Source organism: Dunckerocampus dactyliophorus, chromosome 2 (assembly GCF_027744805.1).
Source record: "Dunckerocampus dactyliophorus isolate RoL2022-P2 chromosome 2, RoL_Ddac_1.1, whole genome shotgun sequence".
NCBI classification, from domain to species: Eukaryota; Metazoa; Chordata; class Actinopteri; order Syngnathiformes; family Syngnathidae; genus Dunckerocampus; species Dunckerocampus dactyliophorus.
Window position 1 is genome coordinate 32968410 of NC_072820.1, and position 22375 is coordinate 32990784.

The following is a 22375-nucleotide window of genomic DNA, read 5'->3' on the forward strand; positions in this document are numbered from 1 at the left end:
TTTATCACGAGTGTCATTTCTATTAGTAATAAAATAGAAATAAAATATAAATACTTATCATTTTGCTGGCTTGCTAGTCAAAGATTTCTATATTACAGGTGCACCATGCTGTTTTTAAGGGCCTACTGCAAAAACACTACTCAAACGTCCTCGGTATGACAGGAGTACTTTACATGCTGTTTTTAGAGATCTGCTGCAAAAACGCCAGTCAAAGATCCTCTATGACAGGAGCACTCTGTTGTAAAAATGTTAGTCGCTTGAACTGAAGTCGTGGACTAGTCTGATGTTATTCACGGGCCACATTAGGCCCACGGACCACCAGTTGAATAGACCTGCCATAGTTCATACAAAAGAACACTTATGTTTTGAAGCGTACACATTGTTTTTATCATCCAGCCCCAGTGCCTTCTTCTGTCGTTATCTGCCCAAACCACAAGAGTCACACATGTCCGTGTCATCCAGATCAAGCACACATTAACACGTCATCACATTTCAGTGTGCTGTTTTTTTTATTTCCTCTTTATTTCCAGACAACTGTCCTAATGTCCATTGTCTTCACTGTCTGGCTCTGGCTTTGAGGAAGCCATGGCAAAATGTACCAATAGTTACCTCGCAATCCAATCATTTGACCAATGGGATACCTTGAGGGACTAAAATTGATATTAGAACAAACAGACATGAGGAAGTGGTTGGTGACATGATGGCTTTATATTCCTTGTTACATATTCCTCTTACCTTGCTGCATTGTACACACGTTTTATCATTAAAAATGCAGCAAAGCAAATCAAATAAAAAGGTGAGTGAGTCGTACATCCCTTACAAATATATTCCCTTATTTATCCATAGCACTGTTACATTATATTGCAGTAATTATTGCACATCAAGCCCAGAATTGACTTTAGGTGTGTTATTTTATTCCAAACATTACTCATTTGTGAAAATAAATAATAAAAAAATACATCATATATTCATTAATTAGGACTGCTTTTCAACAGATTAAAGTGCAGTATGATGTACACCACGGGACACGTTATGAGGGACATCAGGTACTATATTTGCATCGCAGAATACATTAAAAACATTAACAACATATTATTAGTAGTATTGCAATACTTTGGAAAACAAATAGTTAAATACTGCACACGTGTTCGTTAGAGTTAGCATGCTAGTACCAGGCCAAAGTGCAAACACTGGTGTTGCCTATATGTGTGGTGTAGATTACATGTGTATCATTAAATCCTAGATTGTCTTTAGATTAGGTATCAGCGATGCTGTCACCTGACCTCAAAGGCAACATCTGATCTTCACTTAAAGGAGACACAGAGGGACGTCTAGCGTGACTTTAAACGGTCCTCAGAGTTACAAGGACCTTCCTTGAAATGTTTTTTTTTCTGAATTAATCACCTTGCTGAGATAAAGGCGTGATTGATTGCTTTATGGGATACAAGGTAATTGATTACATTACAATTACAAAAAGAACTCATGGAAAGTGACTATTCTCTGTGTGTCATAATTTGGGTGGTGTGTTATTAGGTGTTGCTTTGTGAACGAGCAGGATTTGGTCATTTCCTGTTTGATGACAGAATCGTTCCCCCTTGCCTCAGAATGAAAAACGATACACACCAGTTCATCTATTCTAATTTCTTACGTCATTTTTCGTGAACCAGGCAGTAGCCAGTTTTTCTCTAATCAATAAAAAAAAGTATCAGGTAAGGTACGAAAAGCTAATAAAATACTTACAATATATAATATAATAATAAAATAATATTAAATCTAATAATTAATAATTATTAATGAAATAAATATAATTATATATAAATATATAGAATTAAAAATATATAAATCACATATATAATAATTAATATAACATATATAAATAAATAAAAATAATTAGTTAATAATAATAAAATAATATTAACTAAATGAAAATAAAACATAATACAATAGTAACAAATAAAGGTGTCCGAAAGATGCGTCACAATTTTTTCCACTTTTATTAGAAAAAAATCTATCTTTTCATTTTGTTGCCTAAGTCACAAAGGACCAAATTACATCTAACCCAGGACAAACTGTCCATGTCATCTTACCAGGAAGTAGCATGTTTGCTAACAAACAGACAGACAAAGGCTAATTTCAGACGTCACATATGATTTTTTTTTACTTCTGTTTGAAGAAATATGTATATTTTACATTTTTTCGCCTAAGTCATCGTCTGTAATCCAGGAAGTAGCTTGCTTGCTAACAAATAAACTAATTACTATTTTTTTCACTTTTGCGAGGAGAAATATTTTCTCCTTCTGCTGTTTGACTCACAGTCAAACCATTCCCCCAATGAGGGGAAGAATGGTACGGTCCTGTGGTCCGACCCTGAAGTAGCCTGGCTAGCTAACAAACGAAGTGATAAACACTAATATTATTATTGATTGCAGATTTTCTGCATTTAATACAAAAAAAAACAACATTTGGGGGGCTAGTTCTCTTTTTCGCTTCATGAAGAGTGAAACTGTACAATGAATATGGTAGCTTAGCTTAGCATTTGCAATACTAATAGCAAACCAATAATATAGTATGTCTCAGTGATTAAAACAGTGGCAGTTTGTTAATGTTTATATTACTGGATATCTTTAGATGATATCCTGTGAGATGTGAGCACCTTTTTGTTACAGTTGTTGTTTTCTTCGGACATCATCTCTCCTCCATGATTTTCTTCAAACCATCCACCACATCCTGGCCTCTGCTCCAAGGAACCATGTTGGCCTTTAACTTGCCTTCCTGGGAGTTTGCTAGCAGCCTGTGCATGGGGAAGTCCCTCCTGGGGAAGGCTGTGTCCCGGGGCCCCAGGGCCATGGAGGGGCATATGTCATTGGCTCCATCTCCAATGTAAAAGACTCTTTGGAAGGGGGCACCGCCGCGCTCCTTCTGACGGAGAGCCAGGTATTCCCTGAGGATCACCTGCTTGCACATATTGTCAGGGCAACGAGGGCACGAGTGGGTGTGGAAAGGCATGAGCACGAGGCGGCCAACGGCGTCGAAGCTGGCCGGGTTGGTGAAGATCCTCCTGAAGAGGTGGCGCACCCCCGCGTGCTTCAGCCAGGTCTCGATGAAGTACATGTTAGCGTCCGAGACCACCGCTAGCTCAAAGTCCTGCTGGTGGCTCTGGAGGAACTGCAGGAGGTTAAGGAGGCCAGGAGTGGGCGGGATCCTCTCCACCGCCGAGTGGATGGCGTCGGGGGACACACCCTGCTCAGACATGTAGGCCAAAATCTGCTGCATGTACTCATTGTAGTGGCCTTCGCGGTAGCTGCTCTTCAGCCAATCGGGAAGCTGCTGATCCGGCAGAGCCTGTAAGACGGCATCGTCGCTATTCTCGTTAATGATGGTCTCGTCAAAGTCGAATAAGATCAGGAAACGCTGTTGGTTCGGGGCTGTCATCATTGAAATTAGGCGCTACAGAAACACAAAGGAATGAATATTAATGCCTGACTCATGCCTAGCAACAAGCCGCCTATGGAACGTCTAGAAAAAAATACAGTCCATTCTGTTCTGATCTAAAACTATAATAAAATGTACCTGTGAAGCTATTGGCATAAGGGGGCGTTCGGATTGAGCCCTGTGTATTCTGCGTAGCAACAAGTGACCAATCAATAGTTCAGTGTGTCCAGAAAAAAACAGAAACTATTATCTAGTAAACATATAATTTATTGTACAAATGTCCCGATCCACATTTTTTGACCTCCGATCCAATCCTGATCCTTTTTTATTTATTTTTAAAATAAAAATAAGCTTTTGTTGCAAACATAAATTTGTGGAATTGAATATGGTTATGAAAATAGCTCTTCAAAGCATTAAAAATAAAGTATTGTTGAAATTACTTTTTTATTACACAGCATGACCAACAATATCGTTTGGCTTTGTAACAAACCTCTGTGAGTCAGGTCCCTAATCCAATAAAAGTCCATCTAATAAAAGATAAAATTGGAAAAAATTGCAAAATACTTTTAGTGTAGGACTAATCATTTGGCATGGTTATAGATCAATTTGTGGTGTGATTACATTATGTGACATTTTTTTAACAAACTCTTTTCAACACAGTAGCAACAGTCTGGAGATTCGGAAGATCTGGGTTCGATTCTCCCTTGGGCATCTGTGTGTAGAGTGTGCATGTTCTCCCCGTGTGTGTGTGGGTTTTCTCCGGGTACTCCGGTTTCCTCCCACATTCCAAAAACATGCATGTTAGGTTAATTGGAGACTCTAAATTGTCCATAGGTATGAATGTGAGTGTGAATGCTTGTTTGTCTATATGTGCCCTGCCATTGGCTGGCGACCAGTCCAGGGTGTACCCCACCTCTCACCCAAAGTCAGCTGGGATAGGCTCCAGCATACCCACGCGACCCTAGTGAGGATAAGTGGCATAGAAAATGAATGAATGACGACAGGCCAAGGAAACATGTGAGATGTCCAGCAAAAAAAAAAAAAAAAGAAATTTGTCATCGGCTAGATAAGAAAAATGTAGTTTAATAGTTAAAAACTGGCCATTGGGGCAGCTATGACTGAGCCCTATGAAGTCTGCCTAGCAACAAGCGGCCAATGAAATGTGAGCTAGTCAGTAAAAAAAAAAACAACAATATTAATTTGTCGGTTAGATAACAAAAATATAGTTCAATAGTAAAAACTGGCCATTGGGGCAGCTATGGCTGAGCCCTATGAATTCTGTCAGTGAATCAAACAGCCAATGAAACTTTAACTGTTAAGCAAAAAAAGCAAAAAATAAAAACCTATTGTGATTTGTCGACTACACAACAACAATATACTGTAACTCATTAGTAAAAGTTGGCCATTGGGGCAGCTACGATTGAGCCTTATGAATTCTGCCTAATAACAAGCGGCCAGTGAAATGTGAGTTGTCCAGCAAAAAAAACAAAAACTATTGCTATTTGTCTGCCAGATAACAAAAATCGAGTACAATTGTAGTTATTGGGCCTATGGGGCAGCTATGATTGAGCCCAGTGGATTCTACCTAGCAACAAGCAGCCAATCAAAGTGGTAGGATGTCCATGAACCAAAAAATGTGATTTGTCGGCTAGATAGCAAAAATCTACCTCAATTGTAGTTAATTGGCTTGCTGGGCAGCTACAGTATGACTGAGCCCTATGAATTCTACCTAGCAACAAGCCGCAAATGAAACACAAGAGGTGTAGAACAAAAAATAAAAACTAATGTGATTTGCTGGCTAGTAGCAAAAATATAGTTAATGTGTAATCTGTTAATTGGCCTATGGGTCAGCTATGACAAAGCCATCTGAATTCAGTCTAGCAACAAGCGTCCAATCTAAGGTGTAGCATGTCACGGCGTGATGCTGAAATGATAAAAAGTGTTTTTCTGCAGATAACATAAGTGGGTCAGACTTATAGGGAAGATAAATCACTTTTAGGTAGGGGCAGAGGGTGACCACTTATTCGTAGTCCACAATGCCAATCAATGTCCACTTGCATGTACAGTCACATGAGCTACACTAGTAAAATAGAGTGCAAATATGTATGTGTACCATAATGAACATGTTGTTAAAGGAATAGCTCATCAGAACATGTCTGCAAGCTGACACACAGAGCAAAGTGCCAGTATGCCCTGTGCATTATTAATAGCAGCACATATCTGCACACCAAGCCATCTAATTATAAACACTGCAGGGCTATTTTCGCATGCCAGGTCAACCACTGAAAGTCATCACAAGCCGAGCGCCAGCACGACCGTCGGGGATTAAAAAAAAAACCCTAACATTTGAAAATGGAGGCGGTCAAAAACAAAATATAAGAAAACAAGAAAGAGAAAAAGAGGCCTTACCGGACTGGTGGTGGTGGTGAGAAGAGAAGAAGACGGGCCAGCAGCCGCATCCCGGTGACGCGACAAGGTTTGTTAAAGGAGACTCTCCTCTCCAACACAAGCAGCAGCAGCGGCGCCGAGGGCATTCCCGTTTAAAGCAAGTAACGACTTCCGCCAAGCCCTTTCAAAATAAACCCTCTTCCGTTAAGGCACGTTCAAATTAAATTGAAATTTAATGTATTCAAATATCACTAATTCTATGAAAAAAGTATTTGCAGTTATTTAAAAATAAACGCCACACTGATTTTCAGAATATTTTAAAAGTAAAATAAAATCACTCTAAGGATGCGAGGGGGTGTCAGTGTTATTTTTATTTTGTATATCACAAACATGTTACATATATGTCTTACATTTTGTAAAGAGGCTAAACCCAAGGTGTATAGAAGATTTGAATACTGTATATGCCGAGACTCTTCATCCTCTGGCCCATTTGGTCCCATTGAACTGTATGAATTGTATGGCTTTTATTACATTTATGAGAGGGACCATTTTGGGACCTAGTGTTAAAAAGTATGTTTCTTTTCCCCCATCCATCCATTTTCTATACCGCTTCTCCTCTTTTTAGGGTCGCGGGGGCATGCTGGAGCCTATCCCAGCTGACTTCGGGCAACAGGCGGGGTACACCCTGCACATATAGACAAACAAGCATTCACACTCACATTCATACCTATGGACAATTTAGAGTCTCCAATTAACCTAACATGCATGTTTTTGGAATGTGGGAGGAAACCGGAGTACCCGGAGAAAACCCCCCCACACACACGGGGAGAACATGCAAACTCCACACAGAGATGCCCAAGGGAGAATCAAACCCACGTCTTCCGATCTCCAGGCTGTTACTGTGTTGACCAACATGCTAACCACTAGACCACCGTGCGGCCCTTTTTTTTGGTTTTCCCCCAATAAACAAAATTTTTTGTAAAATTAGGCAGAATTTTTCCCACTGAAAAAAATTAGGGGTTATTACATCAAAAGGGGCATATAACATAATTATATCTCTCTATATATAAACTATATGAGTGAATTTGTTTAAAAGTTTAGATACAACGATAGTGACAACAAACATTCCCCTTTTTTATTATACTTGTATGGGCGGGACTGTTTTGGGGCCAAAGGTTAAAAAGTGTAACTCCATTTTTAAGGGCCCTCAAGGGTTCAAACGTAGCAAAGCACAATACGTCAAAGATAACATACTAACAGTGGGTACACAGAATTGAAAAACGACTTTAAAAAGTTAAGGCTAATTCTATTCTCGCAAACACAATAAAGATTCCAGTTCCTCCTCCCTACAATTTCAAATCCACATCAGATTTTAGTGCACACTGGACATAGACATGGAGGAAGTAGGGCAGAAGGAGAAAGGGGTGGAAAATATCTTGGGCGGACTTACAACAAAACCAGTGACATATAATGGTGGAGGGGTGGGGGGTGCGAGAAGAGGACTGTGAAGGGGGAAAACATGTCTTATCTTCGTCACAGCATTGAATCACATCCAGTTGAAGCAAACATCCGATCAACACAGAGCAATAACAAGACAGCACAAGTCAAGAAACATTCCAAACACCATACTTATTTCACAATGCATTTAATCTATACTGTGTACACTGCATCCGGAAATCCGGCGCTCACTTTTCCCGCATTCCGCTATCTTACCATCGTAATATTCCAAAATGGAATAAATTCATTTTTCTTCACAAAATTCTACACACTAAACGACATGTATGTAAGTCTTCACATGAAATACAAAATGATTTATTCCAATTTAGAAAGTAACAAAATGTGGAAAAGTAAAGCGCTGTGAATACTTCCCAGATGTACTGTACGCTACAGGCTGCTCTATTTGAGAATAACAAACATATTGTATCATTTCAAAATTGGATTGGTGTTAGTCTGAAAAATAGAATGATGCGTGTTATGCTATTTATTGTCATTTAGGTGCTGTATTTAAACAGAGAACTGTAGTAGTAGAAGTGGCAAATGGTTTTGATGAAGGGCGCCTCCAACAGTTACAAAATGTAATTTACCTTTCATCTAATTCAGGGCTGTACAAAGCACGACCTAGCAGCCCGCTGTCATGTTCTGTTGGAGCTGCTCTGCTGTCGCCTATCTGTTCTCTATTGCAGTGCACCGCTGGTCCTGCTGGGGCGGAGCCACCTGCGCGCACCTGTTAGCAATCGTAATCAGGCCTACATAAAAGTCATAGTTTTATGTCATAATATTCGGAGGAAAAATTACGTCATTTTAGTCGCATAAGTTGAAATTTTTAAAGAAATCAGGTTTTTTTTAAAGCCGCAATATTATGAAAAACAAAACAAAATAAAGTTGTAATTTGTGGAATATTTGGTGATGAAAAAAGTTATTATATTACGAGAATAAAGTCAAAATAATATGAGATAAGGTCATAATATTATGAGCAGAAAATGTACAAGAAAAAAAGTTGAACATTAAAAAAAAAAGCCAAAATGGAAAAAACATCTCTAATTCGATTCGAGAAGAAGAAAGTCAAAATATGCACAGAAAAAAGTAAGATCACGAGAAAAAATGTTTTTTAATTGTAATATAATAAACTTGTAATATTATGAGGAAAAACAATGTTATATTAGTGGCATAGGGGTGAAATATTTTCTCTTTTTTTATTTTTTTTTATAATATGAGAAATAAAACAAAATAAAGTTGTAATTTTGGGATCATTAGGTTGGGAAAAAAATATTCTGGGAATAAAGTCAGAACATTATGGGAATCATATTACAAGAAGAACATTTACAAAGATTATGTAGGTAGAAAGTTTAAATATTTAGAACATTTTAAAAAACATCAAAAAATGAGGGTAAAAAACAACAAACACCGAAGTTCATACTACGCATTTTCACCTATATCGCAAAGCTGAGATGCAGTGTTTTCTTGAAATATACACTGTATATAACTTCTACGCATATCTACATGTGTTGCTTTACAAAATATCAAAGTGGCCCATTTTTCAACATGTGGCCCGCGGTGGAAAAACTTTGGACACCTCAGAGCTACTTGATGCTTTAAAACAGTGGTGGGCAAACTGCGGCCCGCGGGCCACATTAGGCCCGCCAATAGTCTTAATCTGGCCCACCGGGAGTTTCCAAATTGCTTTTGTCAGACCTTTAACATCGAAGCTGTGTCCGGCAACATGACTTGCAGTGCTATTGTTGCACTCTTGATTCGCACAGGAAATAGTCAGATGCAATCTGTAGCTTGTACAAAAAGGCGATCCAAACAACACAACACGTCAACACAAACGTAACACACAACGTAACCTACCTACTGCACTATGTGTGCATACAAATAAATATCTACCCACAATGCCCATGCCAATTTTACAGCCATATAGTCCCGTCGCAAGGCATGCTGGATAGCTTGTGGTACTCGCTCTCCCAACATTTCCCCATGTTTGTCGCATTTTTGCTTGATTGCAAAATATTTTGAGGAGGTTGTCAGGGAACTAACAAGGAGGCACATTAACATACTCTTGATATCCAATGTTTTATTGTTCATAGTTCATATTGTTGTTGCTGCTGGACTACCCAGCATGCCCTGCGGGAACTTGTGAATAACAGTTTAAGTAACGTGTTATGTCTACCGCTTAGCTGTTGATCACCCACGCAGGAGTAGTAGCTTATGTGATGCATTAACTTGCTGTGGATGTATTATGTTTTCCATGAGTAAGTATGTCATTCTGTTTGATGATCAACTATATATGGACGGCTCCTCGGCAACACTTTTTAACCCAATGTGGCCTGCGAGTCAAAGAGTTTACCCACTCCTGCATTAAAAGCATAGCTGCTCCACCTAGCGGCCGGACTGCAGTTTAGTCTGCAGTTTGCAGCATGTGTCATGGGGTCTGACATCTGTCAAAATTCAAGAAGCATATTTTTTTTGGTCCATCTTGAGATCTGAAGAACTGAAAAATGTGAAAATGTTCAATGAAATGTATGGAGACTGAACACTGCAATCAAGCTTTGACACCAAAGGTACGTTTTGGTTACAACGGAAAAAGACCACTGAAATAAGCCTTGCAACTGAAAAACATTCCACTCAAATTTAAGAGATACTGTACATTTCAAAAAAACAAAACAAGAAATGATCATAACTGATGATTGTGATGTTTTATGTCAGCCTTCAGATTTCCCTTTCATTTTAATGTCAGTGTCTTTTTCATCCAATACTTGTTTCAGTGTCAGTCTTCTGATTTCACGCTCACATTATTTTAATGTCAGTGCTTTATTTTTCATATGGAATCTTTTTCACCTCAAATTTAAAAGAGACATTTAAAAAAAATAATGATATTCTGATGTTTTCCCATGTCAGTCTTCAGATTTCCCCTTCATCTTGTCAGTGTTGAATTTTTCATTGGAATTCTATTTTTATTTTTTTAAACAACAGTGTTTTATTTTTCAACAGAATCTTTTCCAGCGCCAATACTTGTTTCGGTGTCGGCATGTATTTTTGTACAATGCCAACATGATTTATTTTCAATGCCAAAACTTAATGGCAGTGTTCCAGCTCCATAGATGTGTCAGATGCAGAAAATGATAAATCCAATGTTTCCTGGTGGGATAATCCATCATGCTATCATATACATATATATATATTTTTTTAAAGTTACACAATATAATGTCCCACAGTTATAAAGCGGTGGAAAAATAGCTTCATATGGAAACTGCAATAGATGTGTGACTTTTTTTTCCCCCAACAGAGGAGGGTTTGCCAAGGCATTGTTTTCCACAACCAATCCAGAGTGCAGTAGTTATGGAACTTTGGCACAACAACAGGTGAGAAACAACAAAACAATGCTGACTTTTGCAATGACTTAACCAATTACTGATCACATGGTGCAGCTGGTCAATGTGGATATTATAATAATGTTTATTAAAAGAGCTGCAGAAGTAATGCCTATCTTGCAGCTGCCATTTATATCAACTGGAATACATTGAAGCTATTTTAGCAATTAGCATTTTAGCAATACAGAGATTTAATTCTTCATATATTGCACAATAATTCTTAAAAAAAAAAAGGTTTACGAATGCTGACAAAGACATAATAATTTGTAGAAAAATCTATTTCCACAAAAACATCTTACTCAGTCCTCCGTTCATGTCATTTCTTTCCACCTGGCTGGGAGGTGGTCGTCATCTCTGCATCCTGCTTTTTAGGCTGAGGGAGAAGGATGACCTTGCCGATATTTTGCCGCTCATGCATGCGCCTCATTGCATCAGCAACCTGAACACAGACCAGAGCACAATAAATGACTGATTTTGGCCGCTTGAGGGCAGCACTACACCAATTGAGAACATAACGTGTTCGCTTGCGGCTATTCACGCGTTTCCCCATTACAGGAAATAGTTCGAGCTGCAGATGTTAATGCCAAAGTATTTAGTAGTTACTTTGGTTATTTATTTTTTTAAACCATGCCCCCAGCAACTATCGGAGACTCAATGGTTAATTGAATAGAGGCGTTAATTGGAGCATGAACGGTAATTGTCATTTATGGTTGCAAAAAAAATGCCCAGGAATGCATTAATTCAAGTATTTCATCTTGGTTTAATAGTAAAATGGAAGTTGTTGAAAGACCTGAGCCAAAATAGTGTGCTAAAAGTCACCAAAATGTGGAAAATTAGCTCTAACAACTGGACACATTTAGATTTTTTCCACAGTTGAAGTCGTTTCTGATACAGATTTTCATATTTCTCTACATATTATATACTACATAATACTCTATACAGTATATTGTAAATGTATTATGTTATACTGCAGTCAGTGTTGTTAACAAAAAGTATAACAAGGCTAACGCTGCTAAGCTATACATGCTAACACCAGCGATGACTTTGCCAGTTTGGGAGAAAACGTACGGAATTTAACGTGAAGGAATTTATTAATAATGGTATTTAGTTATATATTCTACATTTATCCTAATTTTGGGTTTCGAAAAATATTTTTTAAATGTATTTTTAAATGAATAGAGCCAGGCTAATTTAATTTAATCTTAAACTTTAGTTGCTAGGCTAATCTCGCTAGCTAGCTGCCTAGTTAGAGTTGATCATCATTTTTAAGAATCAATGAAAAGGATGGCTAAAAAAACAAACCAAAAGGTACGTTAAAATCAAACAGCATGCAATTTTTACGCTGTTTGTACACACTAGACAATAACATCTATAAAATGTATTCAATACAAGAGCTGTTTTGGTTAGCATATTTAGCAGCAACAGGATGACGCAGTAGCGCCACAATAGTAATTTAATTAAAAAAAAAGTGATTTATATTGAAATTATAAAAACTGAGCAATATTAACTTGGTAAAAACAGAATTATTGTTAGTTTCTTGTACTGGATGTCATGAGATGTCTTCTTCAAAGGTACCTCTTCAAAGTGGTAGCAGGAGTCGATGCGTGGCTTGATCTTGCCCTGCCTGTAGAGCTCCAGCAGAGAGGCCATGGCGTCCTGGATGTGGCCGTCGTCCACGTAGCTCAGGTGGAAACCGCACACGGCCTTGTTGGTCGGCATCAGCTTCAGTGCGTTGATGGACAGCTGGTTGTACCACGTCTTGACAATCGCCAGCAGGCTCCTCTTCTGGCCCATCACACAGTTGGCAGCACCTGATTTAACATGAAAATTATGTTGGACGGAGTAGACCAGTGGTGACCAAAGTGTGGCCCGGGGGCCGTTTGTGGCCCGCAGCTGTTTTTTTTATTGGCCTGTAGCACATTCTAAAAATATAATTTAAAAAGAAAACAAAAAACAACAATAGCAACAAAAATAGAAAAATCAGTCTTAATAGAAAATCACTCTTAATAGAAAAAAACGTGTGCTCTAATGAGAAAAAGTCTTATTTTTATGAGAATCACGTATTATTATGAGGAAAAATAACAGTCCTTTAGTACCGTAAAGTTTAAATATCAAAGAAAAAAAGACATTATTTTTAAAGTTGCAGTTCTATGAAAAATAAACAAAATAACAAACAAAATTGTAATTTTTAAAAAATTAGGTTGTGGAAAAAGTGATAATGTTACAAAAAAGTTTATATTATCGGAATAAAGTCATAATTACAAGAAGAATATTTACAAGAAGAAAGTTGAAATAGTTGGAAAATTATTATTATTATTATAAATTATTATAATTATTAAGCTATTAAGGGAAAATAGTCGCACTGTAACGACAAGAAAGCCACAATTTTATGAGAATAAACTCGTAATATTATGAATTTTTATTTTTTATTTTTAGTAAATGTTTTAATAGCATAGAGTTGAAATATTAAAGAAAAAATACAGTATAATTTCTTAAGTCGGAATATTCTTGTCATTTTTCGAAAATTAGGTTAGGGAAAAGGTCATAATATTATTATAAGTATGAAATATACAAAGATTATTTAAGAAGAAAGTTGAAATATTTTGAAAATTTAAAAAACAACAACAACAAAAACAGCAAAAAGGAGCAAAGACCAATGTTCATAATAATAATAATAATGCGCTCTTTCACCAATATCACTAAGATGAGGTGCAGTTTTTTTTATTTTTATTTTTTTTAATATCTATAACTTCCTAGCATATCTACTGTATATGTTTTGTTTTACAAAACACCAAAGTGGCCCTCGCATCCTTTCATTTTTCAGTACGTGGCCCTTGGTGGAAAAGGTTTGGACGCCCCTGCAGTCAACACTAAAGTAGTATGAGTGACTTTTACCAAACACAATCAGAGAGCCCAAAGGTTTCAACAAGTTGAAGCCCTTCTGCGTGTCAGCACCACCCAGTGGGTCCAGCACTATGTCCACTCCTGCACAAAGAACCAAGACAACAATGAAAATACAGCAGCTTCATTTTTTAATACATTTTGTCTAGTACTTTTATGACCAGTTGAAGGTTATTTAGCACCTTGCGGTAATTTACATATTGACATAAATGTATAATATTTGTAAATAATTATCTTTCGTCAAATTATATTTATTGTACACACAGTGTATATTCCATCCATCCATTTTCTATACCGCTTCTCCTCTTTAGGGTCGCGGGGGTATGCTGGAACCTATCCCAGCTGACTTCGGGCGACAGGGGGGGTACACCCTGGACTGGTCACCAGCCAATGGCAGGGCACATATAGACAAACAACCATTCACACTCACATTCATACCTATGGACAATTTAGAGTCTCCAATTAACCTAACATGCATGTTTTTGAATGTGGGAGGAAACCGGAGTACCCGGAGAAAACCCACACACACACGGGGAGAACATGCAAACTCCACACAGAAATGCCCAAGGGAGAATCGAACCCAGGTCTTCCCAATCTCCTGACTGTGACTGTGTGGCCAACATGCTAACCACTAGACCACCGCGCGGCCCTTAATGAAAATATCCATCCATCCATTTTCTATACCGCTTCATCCTCATTATGGTCGCGGGGGCAGGCTGGAGCCTATCCCAGCTGACTTTGGGCGACAGGCGGGGTACACCCTGGACTGGTCGCCAGCTATAGCGTTTACTGTGGGAACAAAACTGGAGGAGTCTGTTGGAGAATGAGCTCCTCTGCCCCTTGATTGTCCGATGGAGTGGGTGGGTGGGCTTGTCCATGATGGAGAGCAGTTTGTCCAGTGTCCTCCTGTCTCCCAAAAATGTGCTTCCAACCGAGCGCCGATAACTTGTTCAGCTTTCCGGATCAGTTTGTCTATCTGGTTTATGTCCTTTTTGCAAGTCATGCACGCTTTTATTTCGTCATGTCTGGACTCCTGTAACGCACTTTACTCTGGAATAAGCCACAATGATCTCTCTCGCTTACAGTTAGTCCAGAACCCTGCGGCACGGCTTTTAACAGGAACCAAAAAGAGCCCAATTCTAGCCTCCCTGCACTGGTTGCCTGTTTGTTTTAGAATTGATTTTAAGATGTCATTGCTTGTTTTTAAGGCATTGAATGGGCTGGCCCCTCAATACATTTTTGTTTTTATTTGGTTTATTAGTTTTTACTGTAGTAATTTGTACTTTTATTTCTTATTATTTATGGTTTTACTAGTCTGTGCAGCACTTTGGAAACGGTGTTATAAAATGTGCTATGTAAATAAAGTGTATTGGATGGGTGCTGCTGCCCTAACAAACCACAGCAAAGTACTGGCCACTGGCTACCACAGACTGGTAGAAGATCTCCAGCTGCTTGATGCACACATTGAAGGACTTAAGCTTCCTCAGGCAGTAGAGTCTGCTCATGCCCTTCTTGTGGACAGCACTGCTGTTGTCCTTCCAGTCTAGTCTGCTGTTCATGTGGACTCCCAAGTACTTGTAGTGGTCCACTACTGCCACCTCCTGGCCCTGAATGGTGATGGGCTCCACTGGAGTCAAGTTCCTCCTGAAGTCAATCACCAGCTCTTTGGTCTTGTCCACATTCAGGGGCAGGTGGTTTGCCTGGGGCCACTCCACAAAGTCAGCAATAACTGTCCTGTACTCCACCTCCTGGCCATCTCTGATACACCCAACCACTGCAGAGTCATCACAGAACTTCTGCAGGGGGCAGGACCCAGAGCTGGACTGAAAATCAGTAAGGTCGTGAAGCCGGGTACTGATGAGCTGTGGTCCAGGAAGTTTGCGTGCCGACAGGTCTCTGTAAAGCACATGATACTGCTCACAGCGTAGTCCCTCTGGGTCCGAACGAGGGAGCACAATTCGTCCACTTTATTTGCCAAGGACCTCACATTCACCATGGGAACTGATGGGACCGTGGCCTTAAATTTTTTTTAAGGCCGCGCAGCCTCCCCGGAGCCTCTTTCTCTGTATTTCCACGGGCATATCATGCCACGGTCCACACAGGACAGGGGGACTGGCCAGCGCAAGCAGCTGCTCGCGTGTATACACAAAAGGCCGACTGCTCAGCTGAGTGCAGCCAAACACAAAAAGGCCAGAAAAAAGAAGAAAAGTAATATGAACACAAAAAAACGTCCAAAAACCATATACTGTAGTAGACTAATAAGTTCATGAAATGTAAAAAAAAGTTTAAAGAACACACCAAGAATACCATAAAAGTACTATACAAATACAAACATTGTCAAGACACAGTAATTATTTCTAAATATCATATTTCATGTTTTTTTTTATTTTTATTTTTAAATTTCTTTTTGATAAAATTTGCTTTTTGCAGTTGATTTTGTTATAAAAAAAATTCGTATCTATAGTTTTAATTATGGATTGTTATATGAAAATTTCTGATATTTTATTTTATTATTAATATACGAAATAGTACAAAAAAAAAAAGCATTTTCAAGCTCAATATTGGTTTGTGAGTAATTTTGGTGCTAAAAACTTTATGTTCCAGAAGTTTCAGACACTTTGAGAGACCCTGTGTACTTAAATATAGATATGAATAAATAGGACACATTTTTGTGCGATAAAAGATAGCGTCCACTCACCTTTGGGGCTGATTTTGCCAATTTCCTCCACATAGTCTTTGGTGCGGTAGTCGATGGGGTGAGTCACGCCCACCTGTGCAATGACGTCGTGTTTGGAGGCCGACGCTGTGCCGAAGACGGTCACGTCGGGCACCGTCTGGCACAGCTGGGTGACGGCGATGCCCACGCCCCCTTGACAAGTGCAAACACAAGAACTTAGAGTGAATAACCACAATGTATCCCATTGGGCATCTTTTGGGATTTCTGTTTTTATACACAAGAGGATGGAAGAAGAAGGTAGTGGAGCAACGCTTGTCACACTTTTCACACAAAGCAGCACCCTTTGCACCAACAGGTCACTGGCTTGTGACGTATGAGGTGGGTTAACAATAATTCAGGAAAAGAAATTTCAGCAAATCTTTGCTTAATAAATTTGTATTTGCAGTATATGATCATTTCATACATATTCAATGTATGTATTCCTAAAATAAACACCCTGAAAAATCTCTGGTGGTTTGTTATTTTGTATGTATTATTATCATTATTACTAATATTATCATACAGTAAATGTAACGTTTCTAAGGTTAAATTAAAGCACCTTTCAAGATCAATGTAAGGTTTTTTTTTCTTAGCATTTTTGGTGGTGGTAAAATAAATCTTTTCCTCTTGAAAAATTATATTGGATTTTGACATTATTCATTCAATCATTCAAATATATCAAAATATATTTAAAAATATATCAAATATATAATCATGTCAAATATATCATTCATCATGATATATTTGACATTATATTCCTAATTATTTATATTTTTTTAATACAAGCGCATTTTATAAGCGATGTTGGTAATATTATTAATATATATTATTAATATTTATATGATTACTATTGTTCATACAGTTTTCCCTCATTTAACACGGGGGATAGGTTCCCAAAATAGCCCGCAATAAGTGAAATTATCAAAGTAGCCAATTTAATGTTTTTTTGTTTTTTTTTTTACAATGATTCTATATGTTTTAAGGCTGTAAAACCCCTCACCATACGCTTTATACACTTTTCTCAGACAGGCAATAACGTTTTCTCACATTTCTCTCTTGTTTAAACACTCTCAAAAAAGCTCAAACCTTCGTTTGAATTTTAATGATGAACTTTAATGATCAACACAAGAAATTATGAAGTCCCTCACGCATATTTCACTCCTGTGACTGTGCCTTTTCGTCCTGCCACCTTTCCGCCGTACTGTAGCAGTTTCGTATCCTTGTTAAAACATATTGCTGCAGAGAACCAAAGACTCATTTACAAGCTAGCAAGCAAGCACACCAGCGATGATGACACAGGAGACAAGGCAGGTCAGCACGAAGAAGATTGATTGACAATGGTCTACAGCGGTGCAGACAGATGAGAGAGGGAAGTGCTAGACACTCAACTTCCCACAATGCAATTCTTCTTAAAGGGCCAGGGTCCGTCTGTAAAAACATTCACACAAAAAAATCAGCCCAAACAGCAAATCCGCAAAAGGTGAACCGCGATAGAGTGAGGGAACACTGTGTATAATTTTAGTTGTCCATCCATTTTCTATACCGCTTCATCCTCATTAGGGTCGCGGTGGCATGCTGGAGCCTATCCCAGCTGACTTCGGGCGACAGGCGGGGTACACCCTGGACTGGTGGCCAGCCAATGGCAGGGCACATATAGACAAACAACCATTCACACTCACATTCATACCTATGGACAATTTAGAGTCTCCAATTAACCTAACATGCATGTTTTTGGAATGTGGGAGGAAGCCGGAGTGCCCGGAGAAAACCCACACACACACACGGGGAGAACATGCAAACTCCACACAGAAATGCCCAGGGGAGAATCGAACCCAGGTCTTCCCAATCTCCAGGCTGTTCCTGTATTGGCCAACGTGCTAACCACTAGACCACCGTGCTAAAACAAAAACAAACCTATGGTGTTGGTGCACACCACTAGATGAAGACTGTGTCCTAGCAGTGGTACACTCACACCAATCCACTGTCGGCCATGAAGCTAAACAATTGATTACATACAAAATAAAAGGCCGATAAAGTTTTCTCTTTTTTTTATCTGAAATTTTTAATTAATTTCCTGGTTATCCAAATGCTATATAAATCTGCCGGCCAATAAATTTTTTGGTGATTTTCTTTTTGGTATAATTAAAAAACAATTCCAGGCCAAGGTGATTTTTTTTTTCATGAGAAATTTGAAAGAATATTCCAAATACTATATAAACATTTTATCTACCAGTACATGTCTTCAGTGATTTTTTTTTGTTTTGTTTTTGGAAAAAGTTAAATGATAATAGTTGATGGATTGCTTCATGTTTTTTTAAGTGTACAATTAAAATAAATAAATAAATAAATGTCATTATTTCAATAGTCAATTAAAGGCAATTCAAATTGTTGATGGATGTTGATGTTAAGTTGTTAATTTGCAATTTTTTTTTTTAATTATCAAGGCCAATACTTTTTTTTAACATAGTAAACAACGTTTTTCCTGCCCTTGTTTATGTTATTTTCATACCCTTTTTAATGTTGCTTTTTAAAAATATAACAACATAAAACAAGCCTGGGGCGGGGCTGTGGACGCCACTGTAGTAGAGCGTAGCAACGCCACCTAGTGAGAATTTTGGTGTATTGCAGATTCACCAACTTTGTGTCAAAGAGTGCAAGCTGCACAGAAACTATGCACAGTATGCATTTAGGCTGAAAAATACACTGTATCCTCGTGGGGTGCACTGAATCAGAAATGTGTCAAATAAATCAAACGTTGGCAGCACCTTAATGCTATGTGCTATCTGTTAACCGCTATCAGTTATGGCGTTCATGAACCCAAGGTTGCATGGCAACGCTGTTCCATGATTAACTCATTACCTGCAGCCATGTGGACCAACACACTCTTGCCCGGCCTGAGGTTGGCCATCTCGAAGAGCATCATGTACGCCGTCATGTAGTTGATAGGGATGGCGGCGCCCTCCTCAAAGCTCATGGACTCGGGCATGGGGAAGGCTCGGCTGGCGGGTACCACGACCATTTCCTGCCACATGCCGCTGCGGCTCAAGACGATGACACGATCCCCCACCTTAGGGATAAAAAAGTTAGATTACAATTATAATACTGTATGTGAGCTACAGTGCTGGCAGTCTGCAGGGCTTTTATTTTTAAATGTGTAGCAAAGCCTGCTTGCATGCTTTTTTTCCCCACATTTTAACACCAACATGCTAGGTTAGCCTATTCCCTGAAGAAAAACAAAACAGTCAAACGTACAGCTCCCTCTCATGTAGCTGACTGTCAAATAGTTATAGGAGGGCTTTATTTAAGATGTGTAGTGAAGCCTTTTTGAGTGTTTTTTTTTTTTTTTGACAAAATTGTGGGTGTATACACAGGGCGGGCTTATCTAGCTAGGGGCCAGGTCAGCGGTGGTATCATGTCCATGATGAAGGAGGTTTTTCCTTCATGGCGCCTTCATGAAAACCTGGAAATTCAAAGCTGACCGTCTTCTCTCAAAAATGAAGGAAAGAAGTCAGGAACATGGCAGATTTTTCTCACATTTAGTGCTCATAAACAGACACATATTACATTAAAATGTATTTTTGGACCTTTAAGGCCACAGGAAGCAGATCCCTGATCAAGAATGTTACACTACTTCCTGTTAGAAAACCCCCATTACTTGTGAAGGGCTTGGAGGGGTTCATGCGACCTTGCAATGCTCTCAAAAGGGACGCAAAATAAACAACAGGTGATTGCAGAAAGGCTGACGTCAATCCCGAGAGCGATGAGCTCACTAAATAATAAAAGACACATTTTCAAAGTGGATGTTTGGAGACCATCAAACAAGGCAGGACAAATTACAGCTGGCGTGCTGTGGTTCAACACATCTGCTTCACACAGCCTGCATCGAAGGAGCCCGACATCACCTGACAAAAAGACACAACTGAAAAAGCAAGAAAAATTCTAAAGCAAGACTGTATACCAAGCAGAAACTCAATAGAGATGGACTAATCCCTGGAATCCATGTCTGGATGTATACTAAGCAGCTCCCTAGCAGATATATCTTGTTTTATTACTCCAGATAAACACTCACAAGATTGACTTTGATCAGCCTCAAGGCCTTGATTACATTACAGCTTTAATATTACTATCACCGTGCTGCTTGTGACCTTAAATACTTTAAGATCCTGCTGGGGGAAAAAGGTCGGGCGAGGATTAGCCTGGAAATAAAGGCAACTAATGCAAAGTCAAGACTTACAAAAACATCCAAAAAGCTTTAGATTAAAGACAAGGATTGGATATTTGCTGCTAAATAGAGTTTGAGTGTTTTTTAAAGTCACTTCATGATCCAATTACCACACAATTGTACAAAAAAACACATGAGCATACATTTCTCAAGGCGGAGAAATATAAGTGTGCCATCCTTCATATATTAATTGATAATGGTTCATCATTTCAAGCACTTTAGTCAAGTTTAGGTGGTTACTGAAACTCAAAGTCTTAGGGGTCTGTGTAACGAAGACGAAAAGTCTTAGTTTTATATTTTTGAAAAGCACTTTTGCGGTATCGCATGCAAATGTGCACAGCTTAAAATGTGTTCTTATTCTTATTCTTCATAGTTTTGCCATCATATTACCGCACAATTCTACATACACTGTATATTCATTTTTACATTTCAGTGTAGCGGACAGGGAAGACCTTTAAGAAATCACGTCACATTTCATGTTTTAAAGTGTGTCAACCTTGATATATTGATCATAAGTGATCCATTTAAGAAATGTAGCCATGTTTCAGGCACTTATTCAACCTTAAAACCTTTTATTTTCAAATTTGAAATGGACTTGTGTTGTATCTTGTGCGCATGTGCACAAATTCTGATGTTTTTTTTTCTTCCAATGATTCAGCTTTTAATAGGAAATTGGAATGATCCCACAGCTCTACAAACGTAAACATGAAACTAACAAATTTCTGTTTTGTAATTGCAGACAAGGAGGAAATTGAACGAAAACACATCAGATTGTGTCAACTTTTACATATTCATCATAATCAGAATCATTTTAAGCAGGTTAAGTCTCTCGTCGAACATTGAAATATCATATTATCACATCTAAAAGGCACTTTTGCAGGATCTTGTGCACGTATAAGACAAGCTTTTAACTATTAATTGGAAAAAAAACGTTGATGATTAATAGGACCATGACATAAAGTCCTTCAAACTTGACTCCTGGAATTAAAATTACATATACTTTAGACTTAATAAAGGAAAGAATTGTACTAGCGTTGTTTTTTTTTTTGCATGTTTTCAGCTGAGTATAATATTTAAAAATGAAATAAATACATTAAAATATGTATGTAGCAGGTAAATAACATGGAATGATGTAATAATGAACTTTTTATGTACTCACTTTTCGGTCCTTCACGTCTCCTCCGACAGCTTGGATGACTCCAGAGGCCTCCATGCCCAGGGTGACAGGCGGGGAGGGCAGCGGCTCGTACAGACCCTGCCTGCCCATCAGCTCGGCAAAGTTGAGCCCGCACGCCTTGACTCGCACCAGGACCTCCTGGGGCTGAAGCAGAGGCTTCTTGTGGGGCCTCACCTGCAGCTTGACTTTGTCGTAGCCGCCGTAGCCAGTGAGCACCAGAGCCCGGCACATCTCCTCCACGGAGGAAGAGGAGAACTCCGGAGACGTCGGAGGCGCTCCGGCGGACTTCTGCTGGTGCTGAGCTGGAGGAGCCTCTTCGGCAGACATGACTGACTATCTAACAAACTAGCTAACTACTTAATTGAGCCTGTTCGGGTGCTTATTTCCTGAATAAAATGTGCTGATCGGTGTGGAAACATGCGCTCAAACTGGTTATCACTCTTTAAACTGCACGTCCTTACCAATTAAAAAGTGCTCAGTTCCCCTTGCTTGGCTCAACAAGTGTTGTCAACACAACTTCCGGGTTGCACTTTCACAAGAAAAGTACGTTGAACCTTCTTATAAATATGTGTGTTTATGTACATTGTACATTTACTGTAAATCAGGGGTGCACACACTTTTTCAGCATGCAAGTTACAAGTGAAAATTATCTACCTCTTACTATCAAA

At 38.7% G+C, this 22375-nt stretch overlaps 2 protein-coding genes across 2 annotated transcripts; both read right to left on the reverse strand.

Annotated features, from left to right (window-relative positions):
- Positions 1–273: 273 nt before the first annotated feature.
- On the reverse strand, positions 274–5973 carry LOC129176907 (probable phosphatase phospho1). Its single transcript, XM_054767409.1, has 2 exons — positions 5842–5973; positions 274–3447 (listed from the first exon to the last, which is right to left on the reverse strand). Exon 2 carries the CDS (start codon positions 3433–3435, stop codon positions 2686–2688), a length of 750 nt encoding a protein of 249 aa, XP_054623384.1. The 5' UTR covers positions 3436–3447; positions 5842–5973; the 3' UTR covers positions 274–2685.
- Positions 5974–6183: 210 nt separating this feature from the next.
- LOC129177854 (synaptic vesicle membrane protein VAT-1 homolog) lies at positions 6184–22153 on the reverse strand. Its single transcript, XM_054769419.1, has 6 exons — positions 21690–22153; positions 19168–19375; positions 16291–16461; positions 13587–13676; positions 12267–12502; positions 6184–11130 (listed from the first exon to the last, which is right to left on the reverse strand). Exons 1-6 carry the CDS (start codon positions 22032–22034, stop codon positions 11008–11010), a joined length of 1173 nt encoding a protein of 390 aa, XP_054625394.1. The 5' UTR covers positions 22035–22153; the 3' UTR covers positions 6184–11007.
- Between the last annotated feature and the right edge of the window lie 222 nt (positions 22154–22375).